This window comes from Calypte anna, chromosome 4B (genome assembly GCF_003957555.1).
Source record: "Calypte anna isolate BGI_N300 chromosome 4B, bCalAnn1_v1.p, whole genome shotgun sequence".
Classification (NCBI taxonomy): domain Eukaryota; kingdom Metazoa; phylum Chordata; class Aves; order Apodiformes; family Trochilidae; genus Calypte; species Calypte anna.
In genome coordinates, this window is record NC_044249.1 from 6,283,557 (window position 1) to 6,309,154 (window position 25,598).

At 39.5% G+C, this 25,598-nt stretch overlaps 1 protein-coding gene across 1 annotated transcript; it reads left to right on the forward strand.

Moving 5' to 3' along the window:
• Positions 1 to 5,688: 5,688 nt before the first annotated feature.
• USP38 (ubiquitin specific peptidase 38) lies at positions 5,689 to 25,598 on the forward strand. Its single transcript, XM_030450547.1, is given in 37 exon segments — positions 5,689 to 5,948; positions 5,950 to 6,034; positions 6,037 to 6,344; positions 6,347 to 6,457; positions 7,466 to 7,546; positions 7,548 to 7,592; positions 7,594 to 7,604; positions 12,629 to 12,711; positions 12,714 to 12,757; positions 13,031 to 13,059; positions 13,061 to 13,130; positions 15,776 to 15,830; positions 15,833 to 15,862; positions 15,865 to 15,900; positions 15,903 to 15,927; positions 16,990 to 17,040; positions 17,042 to 17,099; positions 17,101 to 17,180; positions 17,964 to 18,054; positions 18,836 to 18,848; positions 18,851 to 18,938; positions 19,970 to 19,983; positions 19,986 to 20,036; positions 20,039 to 20,083; positions 20,086 to 20,136; positions 20,139 to 20,345; positions 20,348 to 20,436; positions 20,438 to 20,618; positions 20,621 to 20,902; positions 20,905 to 20,944; positions 20,946 to 21,112; positions 21,115 to 21,162; positions 21,165 to 21,209; positions 21,212 to 21,244; positions 21,247 to 21,287; positions 24,540 to 24,662; positions 24,664 to 25,598. Coding segments are annotated over 37 exon segments (3,036 nt in total). The 5' UTR covers positions 5,689 to 5,762; the 3' UTR covers positions 24,703 to 25,598.

Genomic DNA, 25,598 nt, shown 5'->3' on the forward strand with positions numbered 1-25,598 from the left:
GTATTTGTATTGCAAATGTATGCATGCAAAATAAGCATTTGCACAAGCAAAACAGATAAAGGATTTCACAAATTCAAGGAGTTTTGGCATAACTCAGTCTGATTCTCTGTATTTAAACATCTCTCCTTACACATCCTAAACATAATGCTCTTCATATCAACTTCAAAATCTGGGACATTCACTGTGAACATTTTGTGCAGTGCAAGAGAAGGAAAAGCTCTATGGAGCCCCTAGAAGTTTGCTTTTTAGACTGCCAGGGCTTTGAAAAGTTGTACACATCTTACCAGTGAAACATAAGCTGTTGTCATTTACACTGGGTGGCTGCTGTCAATGTCCAGGTGCCTTAAACCTTCCTGACATCTGACTTCACTGATGCAATCCTAAATATCACAAAGACATAAATGAAGAAAAATCAAGAAGAGTCTTGGATAAGAGCATTCTAGCATAGCTATGTTTCCAACTGTCCAATTATCAGGCTAGCCACCCTTGTTTCACTATGGCTGGTACATTCACTTTCTTTAGGGTGTGCAATAAGTTAAGTGCAGTGTATTTGGTAACAAACTGTTGTGCTTATTCATGTCATGGAGATATGAGAGAAAGATATTTTACCAACATTTGCCAGTTACCCTTTTGAGTAAGGGGACAAAATCCAAAAGACACTCATCTCAGTGGACCAGCTGAACCCCTGACTGAGACAGGGTACTTAGGTGGCAGGTGGCAGATGTATCTAACAAAGAAGCCTGAGCCTGAACACAGGATTTTAATTAAAGTAAATCTGAGCCATGTAACCCTACAGAAGTGCTTCTTACTACTGGAAATCTCCAGCCTCAGGTTATCTCATGTGGATATCTTGCCTTCTATGACACCAACTTGCTAGCACTGCAGTCCACACTCTGTGTCTTTAATCCAAACAGAGGCCTGAGTCTCTTAAAACTTTTTAGTGTCACAGCCTAATACCCAGGCTGCCACAATACATTACTGCCACACGAATGCTGAGGAGTCACCACGATCTCCTGTTAATTGCTGAACTGCAGCCTTGAATCACAGTTGTTAATAGTCAGCCACTTGGCTGAAGATCCGGATGCCCCCTTCCTTTCAAGACAGTTACTACACAGCTCTTCTGAATACCAAATGCGACCTCTGCAACATCCTTCTGTCACAACAGAGGGAAATTAACGTGGAACTTGTAATAAAATCACATTCAGTCAGATGTTGCTCCCTGACACGAGAAATATAACTATTACACATGCAAAACTGAATCATGCCAGATTTGCCTCTGCAGGAGGCAAAAGAGCTCTTTCAAATCAAAGCTTCTCAAAAACAAATACTTGCATCATGGTAAGAGGTTTCAGGAGGACACTGAGGCCACATGCTGTGCTGTCTTGATTTTTGGATAAATAATCCTGTGCCCTGTTGCTTATTGGCTGAGTAAACGTTTGGGACATGTGACAGTGTACAACTAGAGCAGGATGACTCAACATTCAGGGATTTGGAGTCAACACCTTGAAAATTAAAATACATCATTAATACTTGGTAAACATTATCTAATTGAACCCTACAGTCCTCTCAAGTACCCAGCTACTACTATTTATGCCTGACAAACACAGACCCTGCAGTTAAATAAACTGCTTGCTGCCAGGGATGGGGGTGGTATCAGAGCAGTGATTAGCACTCAGAAGCTCCCGACTCAAGGTGGAGTTTCATGTTACAGGAAAACTGATCTCACAGCAAGCTGTGACCTGCTCACCACCTCCCCGGGGCTCCTGTTGCCTGGCTTGCACTGGATTTAGCACTCATGCAGTCACACAGCCAAGCCACATCTCTCTCAATCATAGAATCATAGAATTGGCTGGGTTGGAAGGGACCTCAGAGATCATCAAGTCCAACCCTTGATCCACTCCCACTGCAGTTCCCAGCCCATGGCACTGAGTGCCACATCCAGTCTCTTTTGAAATATCTCCAGGGATGGAGAATCCACTACTTCCCTGGGCAGCCCATTCCAATGGCTGATCAACCTCTCAGTAAAGAAATTCTTTCTAATGTCCAACCTAATTGGACAGAGGCCCAATGTCAGAGGCCTTGAAGCTACTGCAGATGTAAGAGGGGTCCTGCTCCTCAAAGACATTCATTTCACTGCCCCTGCCACATGGATATCCCTGAACATCACCAGGAAGTTCAGCATGCTAAGAGTTGTCCATGGGGGTGGCAAAAGGCATGGGCAGGTGTTGCACGTAGAGCCTCACCAGCACTCAGGATGGTCCTGCAGGATTCCCCCCTTACCTACAAAATGTTCTTCTAGAGAGCAGTTATACACATTAAGGTATAAAACGTTTGTAAGCTGACAGGAGAATTTTAATGCAGAGTTCTTAGTAAAAAGCTTCCTTTCTGTCTCACTGCCTTTAAGAATCATCTTATCTTATCACTGCCTTTTTGAATCATTAAGGAGATGCCACCATGGCTAACCATCTGCTGCTACTTGTGCTGTTTCTCAGAAAGAGTAATTATTGCTCAGATTTGCCAATAATCTTTGGCTTTGATGAAACATGACTGGGGGTTTCTCTTACTTTTTGAGAGAAAATATTTTAATATATAATATTTTTTGTTCACTGAAGAGTTCACTTATTTTTCATTTTGCCACAGCTTAGTGATATATTTATACACTGGAGTTAGATTTTGCTGAAAAGAGAGGAACAGTCTGTGTTCCAAAATTTAGCTTGTAAGTATGTTTTGATAATTCCACATCTAATAGTAAGAGTGCAATTAGGATCATGCTGGCAGTTCAGGTTATTCTTAGCTCTGAGGTCATAATCACACTCAGTGACTCAACCAGCCATTGTAACTCTTAACCATTTGGTTCCCATTGCTAGTTCTCTTAATTGAAATAAATTCCTTAAATTAGAAATATGCATATTAAGTCATTTGGATGCAAATAAGAACACTATTTCCAAGCCTCTATGCTAGAAATACTACACTCTCCTTCCAAGTATACAGCTCCAACTATCAACTTTTTTATTTCGGGGGGGTGGGACTGTAGATTTTCAGACCTTTCTGTAGCTTTTCTTTTTTTTTTTTTTTTGAGCAATTACCTCATCTGTGCAGCTACCACTGTAACCAGACTACTAGGCAGAATACTCCCAGACTGTCAGGAAGACTGTTCCTAATCCCAAGGTGAGGGAACTGCCTTTCCTCCCATCCACAGTACTAAAACAAAGGACAAAGCACTGAAAGCCTGCTCAAACCTTTCATCTCCTAGCTCACAGGAGCCCCTGATCCTCCTAATCTGAAGCTTTCTGCATTCCACATACCTTCATGTACCTGCAAGCCATGCATATGCCTCCAGCTTTTCAGGTGACCATTCCAGCTCTTTCACATATTCTTTTCTGCTCTTCATGGCAACTGATCCACTGATCATCCCCTGGTTTTCCTACTCCATTGTATGCCCCTTGATCCTGACATGCCACCTTCTCTGCTTCTCCTTCTTTATTCTCTCTCTCATACACCCTGACATAATCGAGCACCTCAGCAGCTTCTGACACTTCTAAACTTTCTTTCTCCTTCCATTCTCCATGTGATTTTCTCCCCAGATAGCCTCACTTTAATGTGTCCATACACGTGTCTCTGGCACCTTGATTTCAGTGCTTCCTATTACTTTCAGAGTTCTGGCTGGGCTCTGGAGTAGACATCTCTCACCTTCTGGCTTCAGAAGATACAATGAACACTACTAGAAAAAAAAATTAAAAAGAGAGTTTGTCCTTCTTAGGAAAATTAAAACATTCCAAAAGGCATTCATCACCTTCTTCAAGGTTAGGTTTTTTATGGCTATCAATTGCAAAGTCATTAAAAAAAAATTTATGCCTCTTTTCAATATAGAACACTCTACACAGGTGATTTTGATCATGAAGATATCAGTAACAACAGACTGACTTTTGTAAAGTTCTCAGAAAGAAAGCCCTTGATCAACCACAATTTATACTGTACTGTAATGACTCAGCACTTGCAATTTTTTTTTTAAGCACAGTGATTTCTAGAACAGGGCTTTGTACCCATGAGGAACAAACAGAAAACTGGTGCACAGAGGTGCAAAGTTAGAAGTTATCTGAACAGTTTTAACTGAACATCTGAAACGTTTTATGAACAATGGACTCAATTTTCGAGTTAACTGAACTTTTTAGTGTCATGTTTTGGTTTTTGTCACCTGTGTCTTACAGCTGTCCCTGTAGAGTTGGTGGGTTTTTTTTTATTGCCCTTAGCAGTATCTGTTGCCAACCTAACTCCAGCTCAGATTCTGCACCTGTTACACATCACGTATTGCTGGGGATTAATTAGGGATTAATTAAAAGTATTTTCCATACATTCCTGATGCTGAATGACAGGTATTAGTCAACAGCACAGCATGAAGGTGTTTGTATTGGGAAACAGGGAACCAAGAAGATGGCTTTGACAGCACACCAGTGACCTGGCCTAAAGGATTTCATTCAAGTAAGGAAGTGGAGTTTGGTTTCTGGCTTGCTTACTGGCACTAATGGCTTTAATTACGTTTTGTAACCTTTTTTTGTTACCTAGTCCTCAAGAGACAATAGTGCTTGGAAATTGCAGAACTTTTTTTTGCTTTTCTTTTCTTTTTTTTTTTTTTTTTTTTTTTTGTCATGATGGAAGCACATTCTGGTGTGAAAATACAAAGCATAGAAACAAAATCTGAGCCTTAGAAAACTGGAGCTAATCCAGATGAAAATGAGGATGGGAGATACCCAGCAATACTGGGAACACTCCCAGCGTGCATGCACACGGTGATCGTAACTCTGTTATTTATGTTATTATGCTTAACAAAAAAGGTTTCAGAGAATCACGGAATGGTTGGGGCTGGCAGGGACCTGGGGGTCACCTCGTTTCACTCCCCCTGCATGGGCAGGAACGTCTCTCACTTGGCCAGGTCGCTCAGGGGCCTCGGACTTGAACGCTTCCAGGGAAGGGGCAGCCACAGCTCCTATGGGCAGCCCGCTCCGGGCGTTCTCAGAAGAGCCCCCGGTTACCCACTCGCCGACAACCAAGGCGGCAGATAAATACCGGCCCTTGGGGAGGCGGGCTGGGCATGAGGCGAGGGGGACGGCACCTCGGCGGGGAACCGGGTGCCAACTTCAGAGCAGGGGCGGGCGGGACCTTCGGGGCGGTGTGAGGGAAAGGCGGGGAGCCCCAGGGATATGAGGCGAAAGGTGGAGAGCCCGGGCGATGTGAGGGAAACACCGGGGAGCCCGGGGCTGTGTTAGGCAAGCGGCGAGAAGCCGGGTGCGATGTGAGGCAAAAAGCGAGGAAGCCGGAGCTCTATGAGGGGAAAGGCGGAGACGCCAAAGCGGCCGCACTCCAGCAGTCTCACGGGAAGGGCCCTTCCCGCCGAGGAGGCCCCGCCCACCCCCGCCCCGCCCGCCCTCCCTGGCTCCCCATTGGCCGGCGCCTCAGACGGGCAGGGCGTGCCGCTGCCGGCTGGCGCATGCGCGGTGGGCATCCGGCGCCCCGCCTTCCTGTTACTGCCGCTGCGCTTCCGGGTCGGCGGCGGAACGCTCGGCCCGGGCCGTTGGGGCTGCGGCGCTGCCTGAGCCGGGGCCGGGGCAGCGGGGCCGCCGCCGCCTCCGCCCGGGCGAGGGGCAGGCGGGAGGGGCTTGGGAGCGGCACAGCGCGGCGGGGCGGGGGGAGGGGCCGCGGGGAGGCGGCGGCGGCCTCTTCCTTTCTCCTCCCGGGGAGGCCTAGGCCCGTCCGCCGCTCGGCCGATGCGCCCGGAGCGGCCGCCATGGGACAAGATCCTGGAGGGGCTGGTGAGCTCCTCGCACCCGCTGCCGCTGAAGCGGGTGATCGTGCGGCGGGTGGTGGAGTCGGCCGAGACCCGCCCGCTGAGCAGGCGCAGTGCCCGCGCCATGTTCGCCCTCAGCACCCGGCTGGTGCTGCAGGGCCCCGACCCCCTTCCAGCGGCAGGTGGGCCGGCAGGTGCTGGAGGCTTACGGCCGCTACCACCGCGCCGAGTTCGAGGCTTTCTTCAACCGCGGCTGGTCCTCGGCCTCCTGCAGCGCGGCTACGGCGAGCTGAGCAACCGCGACCCCGCCATCCTCGACTACATCCAGGCGGGGTTGCGCCTCATCATGAGCTGCCCCTCGGTGCTGGAGCTCTTCGAGCTGCTGCAGGTGGGAGCCCTACGGATGGTGTGCGAGCGGCCGGCCCCGCCGCTCTGCGCCCGCCTCTGCCAGCTGCTGGGTGACTTCCCACAGTGCCTGCCCCGCGGCAGGAAGCTTTCCCTCGCCTTCTGCCAGCAGCTGGTGCGCAGCATCGCCCACTTCCAGAGCCAGGGAACCCGGGAGGGGCCGAGCTGCGGCTCTACGTCTCGCAGGTGACGCAGGTCAGCGGGCTGCTGAGGAGCGTCTGGAAGGCAGAGCCCGAAACGCTGCTGCCCTCCCTCCAGGAGCTTTTCGCCGTCCATCTCCGCTGCCGGTGAGCTCCGAGGAGGCGGGGGAGGAGGGCAGCTTGGGAGGAGAGCGTGGGGTTTGCCAAAAGGCAGGAAAAGTTCTTCGGCTGGCATCGGTCGCCTCGCAGACGTTGTTTTGGAGCCGTTGGTTTCCTCGCCCTGATGGTAAAATGCGGCTGTGTGTTCCTCTCCAGCAAAGCCTACTCCTCCACCCCCGAAGAAAAGCTGGAGGGGAAATGGTGATTTATTTAGCTGCAGAGCAGCGTGGTTCTTGGAAACGCTCCTGTTTCAGTGCTTTAAATGATACCCTGGAAACAGAGTTTTGGGTGTCCTGTTAGGAGAAACTAAAACTCTCGGAAGCTTACTCTTACTCCTTACTGCCTCCAGAGGGATACCTTACATCTTGGAACTGTTTAATTTACAAAACTGGTGTGTTTGTGAGGAACTGTATAAAAACTTGGGCATTGTAGGAAAGATTCACTGCCTGAGTAGTGTAGGGCGTGATTTTAAATAGGTCTTTTGTCACCTCATGAATAAAATTATCTTTGTATTAGCTCACATTAGAACGTGCCTTTGCTGCTGAAGGTTACCTGGAAACTAAACATTATAACATTGTCTTTTGCCAAACTAGAATGCTTGTAAACAGTTGTTATGATAGAACATGGGAAATATCACCTGAATATTGGATCCTTAGGCTGAACATCAAGTGTTAAAGTTGATTGGATAGTACTTGGGAAAAAACCTCACTTCTCAGTTCTGTTAGGGGTGGAGGAGCAGGTGGGCAGGTTGCCTCTTCCTTGCATGGATATTAGGTGAACAAGAGAAGTTTGTAATTCATACATTGAAACTTTTCAAGTTTGTTTTGATTTGTGATCATAAACATTAGATGTAGTTTAGACTCATTGCCTCAAAACTTTACAGCTTCAGGGATGTTTAAGGATAAATGATAAAGTGTATTTGTTTTGTGGGGGTTTTCATTTTAGTTTCTTACCTCATGGCCGTGTTCAACTGTTACAGATACTTCATGTTGAACCTTCTGTTGCTTTGGCAAGTCTTGTGCAGCACATACCATTGCAGATGATTACAGTACTCATCAGGGAGCCTCACTACAGATCCAAATGTGAAAGATGCAAGTATGACTCAAAGCTCTGTGCAGGTAGCTGTATAACTTTGTAGAAGGAAAGAGGTCTCTTTTTTCTTATTTTGCCTTTATTTTTATTAAGGTTACTATCACTTAAGTTCCATGAAAGACAAACAAATGAAAAACATCTCAAGCCCTCCCCCTTTTTAAGATAAGTTCTGCTGTTTAGCATGTTATAGCAGTGTATATAACCACCCATGATGCTGTGGATGTTATTGCTATAATTATGTCAGGGATCACCTAGCTCCTCACCCCTGCAATGACCAGGAAACACCTCCACCAGTCCAGCTTGCTCACAGCAAGCCCATCCAGCCTGACCTTGAACACTTTCAGGGATGAGACATCCACAACCTCCCGAACAACCTGTGCCAGTACAGTGTCTGACCAGTCACACAGGGAAGAATTTCTTCCTAATGCCTGCCCTGTATCTTGTCACTTCCAGTTTTAAACCATGACTTGTTGCCCACTGCAGCTGTTAGAAAAAGTCCATCTCCAGTCCATGGTTGCTGTTTTCATTGCTATTGTGGTTTCTTTCTCATTCTTTGCTAGGGTGGGTAAAGAAGAGGGCTAAATAAGAGGAAGCCAGCTATGCATCTTCTTTATGTTTAGCTTTAGGGGGATTGGAACTAGATGATCTTTTAAGGTCCCTTCCAACCCTGGCCATTCTGTGATTGTCTCCACCTTTTAAGAGATGGCATAAATAGGAAACTTCAGGAGTTTCCTGTCAAGCTGAGAAAAAAGGCTTTGTTTTCAGAATATCAACCTTTTTGCTCTCCCAGGAAACATAATGTGTTCTCACATGACCTGTCATACTATTGTCCTCCTCTAAAGAGAGGCAGAGTTAGAATGAGTTTTACTGTTTAGTTTTGAGGGTTTTTTTCGGTTTAGATATTTTTGTGATGTATTAATAGGACAATGGACAATAGGACAATTAATAGGATTCATGGGGACATTCTCACTCAGCTTTCAGAGGTTTTTTTGGATTGTCCTTGAATAATGCAGAATAGCAATGATGTAAAAAATAATTGCATATTATGCTTCTTGTCACTATTCTAGACATAAGTGTATGTTGAGATTAGCAGCACTGTTAGTAGCTGGGATTTCAGATTTTCAGTCTTGGTTAATATCTTCAGGTATGTAAAGAATAGTGATGCAGAAAGAGGTGAGAGGTGATGGTCTTGAAGTTCTTTAGGTTTTTTTTAAAGCCTATAGAAGAAACTTATTGACAACAAAGGGTAGAAAAATGAGTGCAGCAGTTAAAACAGGAGGCTGTTAGAAATTTTTTGTTGATTAAATAACATTTTTTTTCAACTAAAATTAATGTCTGCTATACTACTAAACTACATTCATCGAGTGTGGTGTAATTCATGTTGTGTGGCACTTCTGTATCTTGGTGAAATATTGAGGTTTTTGACATCAAAAATATTCCTTTTATTTACATTAAATTGAGAAGCTGTGCTTGAAATGAAAGCATAATTATAGAAGCAGCAGCATGAATATTGTAATTTGAGTTAAGGTATTGTTTAGGAACTTGAAATATGCTTGACAACAGATTTTAGCAAAAGCTGAGTCCCTGTTGTCATATCAGAGCTGGCAAATTTGGAAGGTTTTTGTGGCATGCTAATTATCTGTAAGTAATGTTCTGGTGATTAATTTCCATGTTAGTGTATTTTAACATTTATGTTGCATTTACCTGCTTCAACACTGTCATCTTTTACCTTCAGTATGGCCTCTCTGCCTCTGCTTAGGGAAATAACCAGTGCTGAGCTTTGGGTATAATAGGAGCTGTTCTTATCAAACAAGTTCTCTTTCTAATGCTGCCATGTGGTGTTTTTTTTTTAATCTTCTTTTCAAAAGAGCAGTGTAATCTTACTTGGCTTGTTCATTCTTTGAAGTAATACTTGATTTTCAAGCCTCTAGTTCTGTTCCATGAAGACTTATTATTCAGGTACCACTTGTTTATTTGTTTGTAGGTACTCTTGTATCATACACTGTATCACAGTTTCTTTTCCTACCTCTGGCAACTTTGCTGTAATTACTCTGTTTCTGACTTAGAGGAGTGATTGTAAGGGGAATAATACAGCTGGAAATGTCTGGGCACACATGTTAACATGTCATCAGGCCTTGCATCATTCCCAGGAGATGCAGAACTCTGGGCACAAGGTCTCCTGATGAGAGTCAGCAGGCTTTGGTGACTGCAAATTACAGACTTGGTTCACTTCCCAGGAGAATCTTATGACACTGCAGAGTCTGTCTAAGTTGAACACAGATTAGTAAATAATTAGTAATTAGAAGACTAATATAATATATTTGTGTCTGTTTGGAGGGGTGTTACACAGGCTTGTAGAAAAGAGGCTGTTTGTTTATTGGAATAATTGGGCTGTTCCTAGTCAGCTGAGCTGTTCTGGATGGGCTCAGCTGTCTCATGAAACCTTACCTGAAGCATCAGTGAAGAGAAGCAGAAAATTGTTGAATCTCTTCTGGGATAGATGACTAATTAAATGGTCTATTTCAGAGGTCTCAGAGGAAGGTGACTGCCTATATTCAGTATCCTGACAAGTATAATGCTTCTTTACACTTTAGCCCCAGTATCTGTGTTAAGAGACACTGAAAATTTTGCTAAAACTCAAGACATGACCTTTTGCCCTATTGGTAAAAATGTAAAATACTGTAAAAGATGTTACATTTTTGGGGGGTGCCTGGTAGTCTAAGGATCTTCTGGGTTTGTTTTGGTGGTCTTTTTGTGGGGTTTGTTTTTTTGGTTTGTTTTGGGTTTTTTTTTTGTAATTTGAGGGATTTGTACCTGAGCTGCCACTTCTTTGTGATGTGGCCAAGAAGATATTTTTGTGAAAGAAATTGGTCTCCAGTTGCACAGATATTTTTTTTCCTCCCCAGGTAGATCAGAAATACTGTTCTTATTAAGTGCATACGTGGGTAGCAGACTGCTCAGGTGTTGTGAGGCAGAAGGTTCTTTTGAATCCTTTAAGGTTCTTTGGTGAAATACAAAAAAAATACTGTGTTTTTATTCATATAATGTCCCATATTAATAGCTGCCTTTTAATTGAAAATGCAGTCACTGATTGTAACAGAGCAGGAGCCAAGTAAATCCAATGCAGAGAGGATTTAGTAAATAAAATCTCATTTCACTTACCAGTTATCAGACAGATGTTTGTTAGGAGAGTCCCAAGCACACCTGCAAGTATGTTCTGTTCCCTCTCACATGTGTTTCTGCTCTTAAGAGCATTGCCTCTGCTATCAAGAGCAGAAAGAGATTTTGAGGATGGGAATTGTGTTTGTATCAATTACCAGAGGCTGAGGTGTCTCTTTACAACATTCCTCATGGTGAAATGATAGCCCTTATGCCAGGAAGTAATATGTTGAAATAGTTGGTGGTTAATGAAACTGACTGGAGATGAGACAGGATGGGCTTAGCCCATAACCTGAGGTATGAGGTGAAATACAGGGAGCCTCAGCTCCCACCCAGAAGCACTGCTTTTCATTTTGGAGTTTTGTGAGTCAGGGCATATGAAAGTGCAGATAGTATAGAGGCAGTAATCAGGTATTCTAAAACCAGTGTTCAATGGCAGGGCTTCACAGAATACTGTTACTTGTCTAAAAAGTTTAATTAAGAAAACTTAATAACATTGTCAGTAGGCTTAAATTAACTGATGGGTGTTTGTGCACTGCTGAAAAATACCAAGCCTACAAATTGGAGCAGGGGCAAGGTTTGAAGGCAATAGAACATGAGCCTTGAGGCCTGTTTTTAGGTTAAAGTTGATTCTTGGCAGGCAGAGCAGTTTTCTCTCTTTCAATTACCTGTTTTAGAAAGTATATCAAAAAAAAAAAAAAGTATATCCAAAGTTTATATATACTCAGAATAAGCATGTTTTGAAATCAAAATTCGAGGAAATGAGAGCTTTGTGTAAATTCAGAACAACCATTATGGTTTTGCCATGGTTTTGTAAGTGAACATGGAAGGAACACAGTAAACTCTGTGCTTGATTGTTTAAAAGACAGGCCTAATGATTTCCTTTTTAAAAAAACCTTGGATTGTTACATGGTCAGATACATAATTATAAGATACAGTGTGTGTTCTATACCTTTATTCAGATTATATTTTTATGTGACTTTTAGGTTGTTTATGGTCATCCAGCATGCTCCAAGGCATGTCCAGTGTTGCTACAGACCATGGTTCTTTTTAGTTGGGAATCTGAGGTCTGAAACCCTGATTTCAGTCTGTTTGGAGGTCTTCTGGTCTCCAGGAAGAACATAGGGGCTGATAGTTCTGATTGATAATTGCTAATTAGGCTTATTTGCAGTGATAATGAATTTCATCAGACTGATTACTTGTAACTGTTCATTTCTGTGCTAGATTTTAACTTCCTATTAATCTTTGTGAGGAGCTTTTCAGAAAAAAAGAAGTACTATACTTCCAAATCCCTGTTTTCACTGAATTATAGAGCAGAATCATAGCATTACACAGACTGAGTGGAGCTTTTGGAAGTCATCTGGTCAAATCCTGCTCAAATCAGGGCCAGATTCAGTCAGGCATTGCTGTTCAGGACCTTATCCACTAAAGTTAGGAGGTTTCTGTGAGGGTGGAGGTGCCTCAGCCTTACTTTATAACTTATTTCAAAGTCTATAACCTTCATGGTGAAAAAATTTTCTTTCTGCTTAATTAGTGGGGCTCATCTGGGTTGATGAAGGGGATTTGCCACAGAATTAAAATCTTAATGTTTATAAACCTAGGTTTCATATTCTTAAGTAGCAGTAATTTACTTAATAGTAAATTTTACATACTTAGGCATTTTGGAAGGTGGGTTGTAGTTACCTTTAATGTATGGGAGCATTATTAATTACAAAGTTAAATGGCTTGAGATAGAATCAAGGTTATTTTACTACTTACCTAACATTCTTGCATTATAAATCTCTGCTTGTGTGTAACTATGTGGGTAATATATAGCATGTTTTTGTAGAAATGAAAAGTGGTGGTATATTGGGGTTGTTTTTTTGTTTTTTATTTTCCATTAATCTTTCAGAATGATTGACTGGTTGTCCTGGCCTCTGGCTCAGCATGTGGAAACGTGGGTGATTGCACTGCTGAAAGGGCTGGCTGCAGTGCAGAATTTACCATCCTCATTGATGTGACTCTGCTGAAGATTGAATTGGTATGTTGGGAAAGAACATGAAAAATCAAAGGGGGTGGAAAGGAATTAGGAACAGCTATGCCATTGACAGCATCCTTTGAATTGCAGCAGCTAATATATTTTTATTCTGCAAAGAATGTATTTAATCTGTAAAGATGATGTAAATCTATCTGTAGCTTTCACTTGCATGTAATGATTCTGTCTGTTTCATAATGGTTGTGGATTTGGAGATCTGTTTACATTTACTGAATTTTCACTTTCTAGATTTACTGAAATACATATGGGTTTTTTTAGGTGTTTAATCGACTTTGGTTTCCTCTAGTGGCCTGGTGCCCTTGCTGTCCTTTCCCACATGCTACTTAGTTTTCAGCATTCTCCAGAAGCTTTTCATTTGGTTAGTTAAATAAATGGTTTTCAGTTCTTTGAAATATCACTGCCTTGTGACTTCTAAAGTGGGTGTAAAGTGTAGCAGAACTGATGTGCTTGCAGTTCCCTCTTTGTTAAAAGGTTGCAGGATCAGATCTGTGTGGGTTACAGATCACAAGGCTTTGTAGCTTTCAGGTCCCAGCCCTTGGATCTGTAACTAAAGTGTGTGTGTGGTTCTTCCAGGGATGTACAGATTTCTGACAGGAAAATCCAGGCACACATTCTAACTCTGACCACATACTTCTGGAAATCCACTGGATGTGGTGTGAATTCCATTGATAAAGTTGGGCTGCAAAGTTGACTTTAAAGCACAACTATTTGGGGAAAACAACCAATTTTCTGCTGTGTATAACCTGGTCACCCTGGATAGCTGGATGAGCCCAGGGAGTACTTTGCTTTAAGGCTGCACTGTCTGTTTCAGTGTGTATATGGGCAAACAAAGATACTAATTTTAATGGTCACTCTTCAAAATGCAGTTCAGCAATTAAGTGGTAAATTATAGGGTGTGACAGCTATTCATATGGGTAAAGCAAGGTGCCATCCTGTTTTCATACTCAGCTTGAAGGTTAAGTGATACGTGGGTCTTTTGGACTTAACCATAGCAATAGCTCTCATGCTGTTTCACTGAACTGTCCCCAAGGCTGAGAGCCCTGAAGGGATCACAGACCCTGTAATTAGTGTCAGAGTAATTGCTTATTCCTGTAAACTGGTTTTTAATGATAGGAGTGTGAAGATTCTCCTCCTCTGCTGCCCTAATCTTGGCCTAGAATAGAAATTGGAGTCACAAATGAAGAATCAAATAGCTTTGAATATGCTCAAATACAAATATTTCATAGATTTATGTCTTGTTTTCTTTTTTTGTTCCTGAGGCAAAAGCCATGAGAAAAATATAAAATATGAGAGACTTATTCTAGAAATAGGAGTTTGTTTTATCAAGGAAAATACCTTCCATAGGCTGCATAGGTCTTCATCTGTGACCATTTTCCCACCATATTAAACAACATTCTGCATTATAATTTCTGAGCTACTGCTGTTATTCAGTTTCTTCTAACACTTTATTGCACTTAAGCTACTAGTTTACTTTTTTATAATAAATAGTCAATGTAAGTTGTTAAATGCACTTTTGATAATATAAATTAGGTTATTTTGTAAAGCAATTGACTTAATATTCCCTAGCATTTATTTGTTTTTCTACAAAAGAAGAGCACTCTGCCTTGGACTTACATAGAACTTAGGATGTGTATGATGGAATTCTAAAACCTACTGAAAAATACAATTTTACTTCAGCCCAAGCCAAAAGTGATACTTCTATATGTATTTAAATTGTAACTTAGAGTATTTTTTATGCAGTGTGCTGTAAGGAAAAATTTGAATCTTTTTTGAGAGAGCAGAGAACCTGTGCTTTCTTCATCTGTGCAAAATTACCCTACCTCAGGTTTCCTTTTTACAGTTTTCATCCTTGGAGCTTCAGTAGTTACTTTCTCATTGTTCTTTACTTACATTTCTAAAAGTGAAAGAGGGAAGTTTTTTGTTGCAACATTCACTGTTGACTCTGTAGTAAATCAATGCTTAATCTTGATGTTTTCATTTTTGAACAGTGCATATTTTTCTTACCAGAAGATGAAGGTTTGTTTGAGATGTAAAAAATTTGTATGAGATATTTGAAGAAGTGGCAAATGCACCTGGTTCCTCTTACTCTGGTGTTTTGAAATATATTTTTTCTAGTTATTAATATACTTTCTATAATGATGAGATTATTATTTATGTTTTGTTTTATGTCTTTAAGCTAATTTGTGATGAGAAATGATTCCATCCACTTCTTTCACAGTTAATCCATTATATACTTTGATTACTTGGAAACTGACAGAGGTGTCCAAAATATTTTGTTTACAGCGAAAAGTCCTTGATCTTTGGGACTGCTTGTAAATAACATTCTACTTCATGTTTTAAGACTAATTTTTTAAAATTGATGGATTTAAAAGTCCAGAGCTGCACTTAAGAAGGGGAAGGAGCTGGACTAAACATTTCTGCTGTATACCCAATTTGAAATAGTAATGATCTGAACTACTTCTCAAACAGGTTACCCTCTATGTAGTAAGCTTTTTATTTCTGTGAATTGCTGTCGTGGTTTACTGAGCCTGGCTGTCTCTCACTAGGTGGAGCAGTGAGCCAGTTTCTGTGCTGTAACTCAAGTATCATGATGTATCATTGGCTTCAGATACCAAGCACTAGACTCTGTTTAAGGAAAATAGAGAGCTTGTTTTAAAAACTGCATTTGCAAAATTAAAACAGGATGCTGTACTGTTAGTGGTGGCACTGAAGTGGTGTTTACTGTTAATTCCTTCATAAATGAGTACTTTGGGGCACTTGACAGCTTAAAATCTTAAAATAAATTTCAAGTTCATCTGTGAGCTAAAGAGAACATTGAATAATTATTATACTGTTGAAAATGTTACAAGTAAAGAATAGGCAAGTTTTACAGGTCTGTTTCTCAAAAACTTCTTTTGGAATAAAGAACTGTCATTTGGCATGTGTTAACAGTAAAGTTGTTTGATAAGCAGAAAAACCAAGAAATGAAATTAATGCCTGTTTTGTTTTTTTTCCCGCATTAAGATTGTCCCACATGTGGTTGCTTTGGTTCATCTTTCAAAAGATGGCTTATCTTCCAGTAAGCCTTTTTGATGCAGTTGTCTGAGTTGATACCTGTATGATATATCATTACTCAGGATTTCCAGAGCTCTTGAACCCATCCTGGAAGCTTTAAGGTACAGTAGGAATATTTAGAGGTGGAATGTTTTTGGTTTATTTTTCCAATATGAAGCTTATAATTGCATGGGTCTAAATCTTTATAAAGAGAGAACCACATAACCCAGCTCAATTCTAACTTGTTTGGAATATGCTAGAAAAATTGTCCTGAGTGTCCATGGTAAGTTATAGGAGTCTTGAAGAAAGCCTGAAATGAGATCCTTCATTAAAAATACAATCTAATCTACACATACTAAACCATGTGAGCTATTAATTACTTTGGTGAGTTTATTCTAGACATTAATTTCAGCTACAAGTTAGAAACTGTGACACCTCAAATTAAGTTCAGACACTGATAGTATTGAGAAGTAGGTTCTGAGGAGTACTTGGTGTGCTGTTAATCTTTGGCTAACTCCAAAACATTATTATTAAGCACTGCAATCTTTGAAAACCAGTCAGTATCAACTGCTTCTGTGTAAAGGATGTGGGCTGTGCTATTTCAAAGCAAAACTTGTATCTGTTAGGATATTTAGTGTATTGGACTTGGAAAAAAAAACAACAGGAACAAACAAAACCCACCCCAACCAAATAAAATGGGAAAAAAATAAAGCAACCTGAAGAGAAAAGAACCACAAAACCCACACTGGTATTACTGCTGATTTATAGTATAGTATATTAGTTAAATATTTTCTTACTATAAAAGCCTCTATCAGTTTTGTTCCTAGTGTTCCAAGTATTATCTTTCTGTCTTTTTGATTTGACAGAGCAGGAATGTAGTTTAGCAGAACTGAGGATGCTTTAGAAGTCTATTAAAACTTGAAATTTGAGAGTTTTTGGTGGCAGAAAGGATTGGTGAATATGCAGGTCAAGGGTAGGCACCAGCCCTTAATTCCTGCATTTGAAAGTTAAGAAGCTTTGAAAAAGGTATTGAGAGGATGGAGTTGGAGAGGAAGTGTGTATCTTCTAGGGCTATGAGGGATATAAGACTGTGAAGGAGAATCAAAAGCAGTGAAGATGTAAGATGCTGAATGGCAGGATTTAAAGCAAATCAAAAACTTCAGTCTTAAATATTTCTCTTGTAGGATATGCCAAACCACTGAAGAGAAGATGAAGTTGATTCTCAGTCAAGTGGCTGGATTCTCAATCCAGTTTTTTGCCATCTTGTTCATCTAGACTTTCTGGAAAATCTGAAAACTGGGAAGACAGGTCTAATTAATCTAGGAAATACCTGCTACATGAACAGTGTATTTCAGGCCCTTTTTATGGCTACAGAGTAAGTCTTTTTTAACAGCTCCTTTCATTGCAAGTTTACTATGCGTTATTAACTATTGTTTCGACAATATTGTGTCCTGGGGTCTCAGCTTGCTAGGGCTGAGTGGGTTTCTTTGCAAACACTTCTTGATTTTTCATTAAATTCCAATTCTGTGAAATGTAATTTTAGTCATTAAAAATCCTGATCTTTCTGTACAGTGTCAAGAGACAAGTCCTTTTTCTTCACTGTCCTGCCCTCTAGTATTGTAGAAACTTATGCTGATGCTTTTTTTATTTTTTTTTACTTTTTTTTATACTTTTTTTTTTTTTTACTTTTTTTTTTATACTTTTTTTATACTTTTTTTATTTTTTATACTTTTTATACTTTTTTTATACTTTTTTTTTACTTTTTTTATACTTTTTTTTATTTTTATACTTTTTTTTATACTTTTTTTATATTTTTTTTACTTTTTTTATTTTTATACTTTTTTTTTACTTTTTTTATACTTTTTTTTATACTTTTTTTTATACTTTTTATACTTTTTTTTACTCTGGAAGCTATTGAGGAAAAAAGTTTGTCTTAGACATATCTTAACACTTAAATGTTTAGGGAAATAGGTATTGCATCTTAGTTTGGTACTTGAGTGTCTGCATCTGCATGGAGCGAATCCTGGATATGGGAGGAGTGTAGCATGTTTTTCTTTGAACTGAAGTATTATCTTTGCTGGATGATAACTTCATTGATGTTGAAATACAGCAAAACCTAATGTTACTTTCCTTTGATTTTTTTGTTTTGTTTTTTCAGTTTTAGGAGACATGTTTTATCACTGAATCTAAATGGTGTAATTCACTATGAGGAAATTACAGCACTCTTTGCATTTTTGGCCCATACACAGGTATGTTAGATTATTTCAGGTATGGTTTTTTTTTAATCTGCTGTAACACAAATTTAGAAAAAAATGGTGCCATGGGAGTTCTTTTTGTTTATTAAAATAGAGAGATTTGTGGGGTATAATGTGCCCCAAAGTGTTAGACTCTAGAGAACATTTTGGTGGATGTTGTGGACTTAGAGAATAGTATTTCATAAGTGGAACATTTTGTTTATAAATGGCAGTACAAGTTTAGAGAAGCCAAATGGAAAACTCAAAACAAGGCCTGATCTGATATACAAGCTGACTTTATGTAACTCTCAAGGAAACAGTTTACTTTTGCAGTGATTTTTGCACTAAATTTTACTGTAGTTTCAGTTCTAAAGTGAATTCTATTAAATGTTTGGATTTTCTTGTGTTAGAAAACACAGGATGTGTGTTGTCTTGATTAATAACAGTAAATCTTGTTGTAGTGTATGAGGCTGGATCACCTTAAATAAATCTTACTCACAAAATATTGGTGGTTTTCTGTAGACATAGAATTGTTTTTTTAAGCTTGCCAGCAAGAACAGTAACTGCTGTTATGCATAACATCTGGTTTACATCCTACACATTTAATATTTGCCTGCAGGATCCATGGTTTTGTTTGTGCCTGCTTACCTATGATTAAGTAGTTCAAATGTTTGTGTACCATGTGTTTCAATTCTCCTCTAGAATATGTAATCCAAAGGTCAGTGGTCAATATCAAATATTATAACCAATATTTTTAGCAGTTTTTATGTAACTGTCTGTCGCTCTTAACAAACAGAGGGAGGCATATGCACTAGAATTTTCTTTGAGGCTTCCAGACCACCATGGTTTCACCCTCATCCCGCAGGATTGCTCAGATATCTCAGATTCCTGCTAGACAGGTCAGTTTTGTGGCATTGCTGGAATTACTTGGTGTTTTACACATAATGTTGACCTCTTAGGAGCAGTCATGTAACAGCTCTGCTGCAGGAGTGGGACCAGGAATTCTGGACCTCATTTCTGGCTGGTTTTCTGTATGGTTTATAAACATTTTCTTCAGGATTTAATCTGTGATAAATTGGACTCATCTTATATCCACATAATTTCAAGCAGTTATAGTATGTGATGTTCCATTTTTACAGAAGTAAAATTGTGTGTTGTTAGTCATGGTCCATTTTAAAATTATGCTGCTGCTGAATCAGTGCAGTTGTACACTGGAATTTCATGTTGTGGAGATGGCTAAATGTCATACAGGTCAGATAAGTATGAAGGGTTGCACATGCATTTCATAACTGGTTTATAAGCAAATTAATGGCAGAGATAAAACAAATATGTGACTTTATTAGTAGCCCTTAATTTTGGCTGCTGAGATGTGCTTCAGCACTTACTGTTTTATGACGCATTCTCCTTCTGGAGGATTTCTCTCAATAGCAAAATAGTGTTAGTTTGTTTTCTTTCCTTTTGGATTTCTTGTTTGTTTTTTCTTAGTATGGCTTCTGAACTTTCCTGCTAAAAATCCTGACCCTTTGGAAATAGTCTGGCACTAGGTAAATAGTTACTTGTTCTGTTACAAATCTGATGTGCAGACCATCAATGGAGAACTGATTTATTGGTAATTAATGATAATAATTCAGTGTGTTGTTGTTAGGTTTTTTTTAATGTTTGTCAGTTCTTTCAGTATATTTATTGTGTTCTGTTCCATATAACAAAATGGCATTAAATGCATTTCTGCTTTCTTTCTTACTGTTTGGTAGTTCTGACCTGTATGGTTCAGCTTGCTTAGATAAAAAATAACAAATAGTTTTTTTAATGAAAGGCACTTCTAGCCACTTAACCATCTATATTCGTTAGCAAATGGGGAAAAAAGTCTGAAAGGTGCGCTATTTGTTTGGAAAAATAAATAGCTGCTTGAATTATTTTTGTTTGTCTTTAGGCTGCATGAAGAGGAGGAACCTTGAAAGCATTGTCTTCAGTGAAAAATTCTGAAAGCACAATGAATGAAGATCCCAGACACAAGAAACTGTCCATAAAGCACAAGTATTTGCTGAGCATCTTGTTTGAGAAATGAAGAAAGAACTCTGATAGAGAAGATGTTTGGAGGAAACTGAAGACTACTATATGCTGTTTGAACTGCAGGAGTATGTCTCAGAAGAAGCTTTCACAGATTCTCTCTGGCTTTCTGTCCTCCAATTCCTTGGAGAGTGTTGGCCCAAGATATATGGAAAATTCTGAAGTGAAAGATGACTACATGGTGCAAGCTAATACTTCAGTATCTAGTCCTGCTGAAGAAACACCTTTCAATAGTTTGGAAGTAATAGTGGATGTGACACAGTAATCGATGAAGGAACCGTAAAAGATTTTACTGCTGAGCCAAACTCTGAGAAAACCCAAATTCTGAACTCAACAAATTCAAGATAGTGGGGATCTGTCTCAGAGGCTCGTAGGTAAAATGCCTCTGTCAGTTACAGACTTGCTAAATTATTTTCTGGCACCTGAGATCCTCAGTGGAGACAATAAGTATTATTGTGAAAAGTGTGCTCTCTACAGAATGCTGAGAAAACTATGCATCATTGAGGAACCTGAATAATCATTCTCACTCTTCTGAGATTTTCATATGATCCAAAGTGCCACATAAGGCGCAAAATCTTGGACAATGTGTCTCTGCCTCTTGTTTTGAAACTGCCAGTGAAAGACAGCATGCCCTCTAGCTATAGTTTCAGGGATTGCTCTGTTGGTGTTGAGATTTCTGATATTGGAGAAATCTTGCTAAAAAACTGAAGCCCTCAGGTGCTGATGAAGTTGAGCTGCCCACAGCTGGTGCCCTACCTGTTAAGCTCTGTGGTGGTGCATTCTGGTGTGTCTTCTGAAGTGGACATTATTATTCATATGCTAGAATGTTACAGGGTCGAGCCTTCAGGACTCTGCCACCAATCTACAACTCTTTCTTTAGTTGCTCTCAAGATAGTTGTTGGCAGAGGAGAATCCTTGTACGTTGTAGAAAATGAGCTGGACACTGAGATGCCAAGGGAATGGTTTCTGTTCAATGACAGCAGAGTGACATTTACCTCATTTCAGTCAGTCAGAAAATTACCAGTAGATTTCCAGACACTGCTTATGTTCTGTTTTACAAAAACAAAATAGTACCTATGGCTTCAACACCAGTTCAGCAAATGGACTTGGGTAAATGGAGACCCTCCTCTACAGAAAGATCTATGGATGCAATTACAAAAGATAACAAACTATACTTGCAGGTAAGACAGAAATTGTGTATGTAAATTGGTGTCTATATTCACAAGGGACAATGTAAAATAGAGAAATTAGTTTTACATTTAGTAGTTTAATGGCATGAACGATCTCACTTCATCTTGATGTTACCGACAGGTTTCATGTACAGTTGTCACTGTGAGATGGGAAGGGTCAAGGAAAATGGCTTCAGTTCTTTTCATTTTCCAGTTTTTCATGGAATACTCACTTAGGTCGTTTAACCATTTGTTTCTGTGCAGGAGAGGCTTTTTTAAAGTTTGAGTTTTTCATGGCTTTTAATTAATTTCGAGAGTATCTGATTTAGCAGTGTTCTTTCTAGTGCTTTTGACAGTCTTCCAGATCAAAGCTTTCTGTACAAACATGTAGTTAGCTAAAGTATAAGCATGCAGATGTTTCTGATAGTTGCAGGTGAAAGCAAAGTTACTAATTTCTTGAAAACCTTTCCTTTACAGTTAAAAAAAAATCCAAATACATTGGTTTTGGTTTGTGTTTTACTTTGTGGTTTTTACCACCTTTAATATTAATATACTGGATTCTTCAGCACTGGCTTTCTATTAATCTCAGAGTTGTTGAGATCCTCCTTTCCTCAGTGTTAAAGAGGTTGATAAGAAATGCTCAGTTTTCTTTATCATTTAATACTGATATTGTGATTCACAGAATTAGGTTATTGTATTTTTGAGAAATTGCATTTCATTGTTCTATGTGTATTTTCCTTTGTCTGAGAAAGCTTTATTTTTTGGAAGAACATTTGAAAATACAGCTTACTGCTTTTGGTTTGCCATTGTTACCAGTTTACCACATGCTGAACTAAATGTTTCCACTTTGAATAACAAAACACAATAGGGCAGCTCCACTGCAATAAGAAAGATCACAATCCTATTGTGGATCAAGTGGAAAGCAGGAGGGGATATTCTGCATTTTTTCTCAATTCAGAAAACTGAATTGACTATGAAGTTTTACTCTGCTGATTGAGTATGTGATGAGAATATGTTCAGCCTGAGCACATACAGGTTTGGTTTGTTTCAGAAACAGGGATTTCTGCAAAATTCATGTTTTTGTATACTAGAACATTTAATCTAGATTAAATCAAGCCATGTTTGTTTTTGAGAGCAGAGAATGTACATATTTAGGCACACAATATGAACAGGATAAGTCTTAAATGCTAAATAATTTCCTTTTAGCACTGAAGACTCAAATATTATGTGGTTTTAAGACTAGTACTCTGTCAAGAGATTTTAATATTGGTAATCATGAATCTAGAATTGGCTGGGTTGGAAGGGACCTCAGAGATCATGAGTCCACTCTTGAACCAATTTGCGGTTGCTAGACCATGGCACTGAGTGCCATCAGTCTCTTTTGATATCTCCAGACCGGAGATCCACTACTTCCTGGCAGCCATTCCAGGTCTGATCACCTCTCCATAAGAATTCTTTCTATATCCAACCTAACCTCCCCTGGCAACTTGAGACCTGCCTCTTGTTTGTTGAAGTTGTCTGGCAAAACGTGACACTCTCCTATTCCTTTGTGTGACCTTCCATCATTATTATAGAGAATCTTTTTGTAGATAGGACAGATGTTCATCCAATTCTCAGTGCATTAAATCTGCTTCTGAACAAACTTAGAGTCTGTACAATGTACTGCACTTCAGAGCTGTGAGAGCATCTCTTGCACATGCCACTGTCTAAATGTGTGGGGAAAATCTCAAGATGTAAAATCCAGTGTTCTTTTGTCTACAATTTTAAGTTTTTATTTATAAGTCTATTGCAAACCTCTGTTGATGCTTATCCTTTTACCTAACACTGTACTGCTAAACTAATATTGGGATTCTAAAGGTATAAGTTGCAGAAACAGTTCTCTGCAGGTGCCAGTGGAGGGGAGGAAGGAAAACCCCACTTTGTTTGTTAGCATGCTGCACTAAAACATTTTTCAGATAATCTCACTCAAAAAAGAAAACCAGACAGGTACGTGTAGGGTAATTTCCACTTGGTTGGGGCATTTTTGGTTTTGAGACAAATTATGTTGTAAGTTACAACTTTGCGTCCAGTTTTTAACTATCAGGCTTTTATTACAGGCCTGCTACTTTAATCCAAGTTTTCTGTTGTTTCTGGTACCAGTGAGTTTTTCATATTCCTTGTTTTTCTCAGATTTTTCTAGTTTTTGATGCTTTTTGTAGTAGATAACAAGATCTGCATATTTTATAGTACTATCTTCAGGATCAGGGCCAGTGTATCTGTGTAGACAGTGATCTCTGAATATCTTTTATATAATTTTTGGATTGATATACATTTCAGTCCTTAGTGCAAAAGTTTCAAATTGGGTTGTGTTTTTCTAAGAGGGCAGTAATTTAACCCAGGTATTTTTTAGCACCTGTGAAGTGCATGGAGTGCTAGCTTAGTGCTTTATGTTGTATACACGTCTGCCAATTCTTGGCTCTGCTCTTGCTTCACCAGAGGGGGGAAGGTCAGGACCATGGAATTACTAAACCCGTTAAATTTCCTTCCATGCCTTAGGGGAGGTGAGTAAGGGGAGGGAGGGTTCATCCCCTTCTTAGATGTCTTAGAAAGCACAGGGTCATTCATCTGCAAAAGCAGCTGGCAAAAGGCTGTGCTTTTCCAGGAGCTGGCTAGTTTTGTCCGCACTTGGAGTTTATAGACTTGCTAATATTGAAAAAAAAAATTAATATTATTAATAATATAAAATATTGCTATGCTTTTCATTTTTATATAACATGTGAAAGTTTAAAGCTTCACTAATGGAATAAAAACCTGACCCTTTTGCCTTTTATCGGATCCTGTTAATATCTATGAGTTGATGGAGAGGAATAAAGCAGTGTCTTAATTAATGTTATTGATGGTCTTAATGTTCTATTGGCGATCAAGTAAGGGAATCTTAACATTGTTAGGTATGTCATGTGAAAATCAGAAAATAATGTCTTGTTAGCTTTTTGAGCAGTCTAATTCTTCAGTACATCACATGTTGTATAAATATGGTGTTGGTATAAATTTTGGTATAAATATGCTTTTGTATAAATATGTTACTGATTTAATTATGATTATATTATACTTTCTAATATTCAGTAAATTGTATATTGGCTATGGAATTCAACTTGAAGTTCAACAAGCATTCAGACTCAGGAGTCCACAAGTTAGTGTGTCATTTAAGCTACGTTTCAGAACTTGGTATAAATTGCTTCTGGGGCTTGGGTTGGTTTATTTTGTGTTAATTTCTTTTCATTTCAGGAGCAAGAGCTTAGTGCTCGAACACAAGCACTTCAAGCTGCCTCAGCATCCTGCTCCTTCCGACCCAATGGATTTGATGACAATGATCCCCCAGGAAGTTGTGGACCCACAGGTGGAGGAGGAGGGGGGGGGGTTCAGTACAGTTGGTAGATTGGTCTTTTGACCAAGAAGACAACCTGGAAGATGCTGGTTCCAAAGCAGCCCAGTGCTGCTGAGGACAATGAAAACACTGAACTTTGTCAGATATTGTACCAAGTTTTGAGATGATCTTGATGATCTTTGTTCAGAAAGCAAATGTTGGGGGCTTTTTGGTTATGTTTTATTTCAAATAAATAAGTGCATAATGGAAAAAAAAAACTACCTCTTAAAAATTCAGTTGCTTTTATAGTAAGATATGGTTGCCCAAAAAGACAGAAAATAGAGATTTTTAAGTAGTTGCTAATGACACTGCATTAGGATGAACAAACACACCTACATCTGTTTGTTTTCCTCATCCACTGAATGAAGAAACTTCATTTTTAACTCTGATGGTATTGCTTTATGTGGAAATCCTTTCAGATGGGCTAAACTGCATACCTAGTCTCTCATCCCCACCTTATTTTCAAATCCAGTACCTTTATGGATTTACAGAGATAATGCAATTTATAATGAAGGCAATAACTTAAATATGACATGGTACAGGACTTTCCAGATGAATAATTATTCAATATATTTCCGATGTAAATGTAAAGAAGAAAAAAAATAATTTATAAATATTTGCTAAGTTGTTTTCCAACTGAATGCATGTTCTGCAGGAACAATGTTTTTAAATAGAAATTGTTAACTTTGTAGCATTTCTAATTGTTTTGAAGTTTTTAAAATCATTTCAGGGACTATATCTCCTGTGTAATGGAAAGGAAGAGATTCTGTATGTGCCTTGCAGTACTGTAACTTAAACTTTCTGAGGCTGCAGAAAAGGGGAAGAAATGTGCTAGTAAATTTTTGGGGCTCAGTATTAGAAATCAGTATGTTTATAGAAAGCTACTAGGTTTCCAGAAGTAAAAATCTGGTATTTTGAAA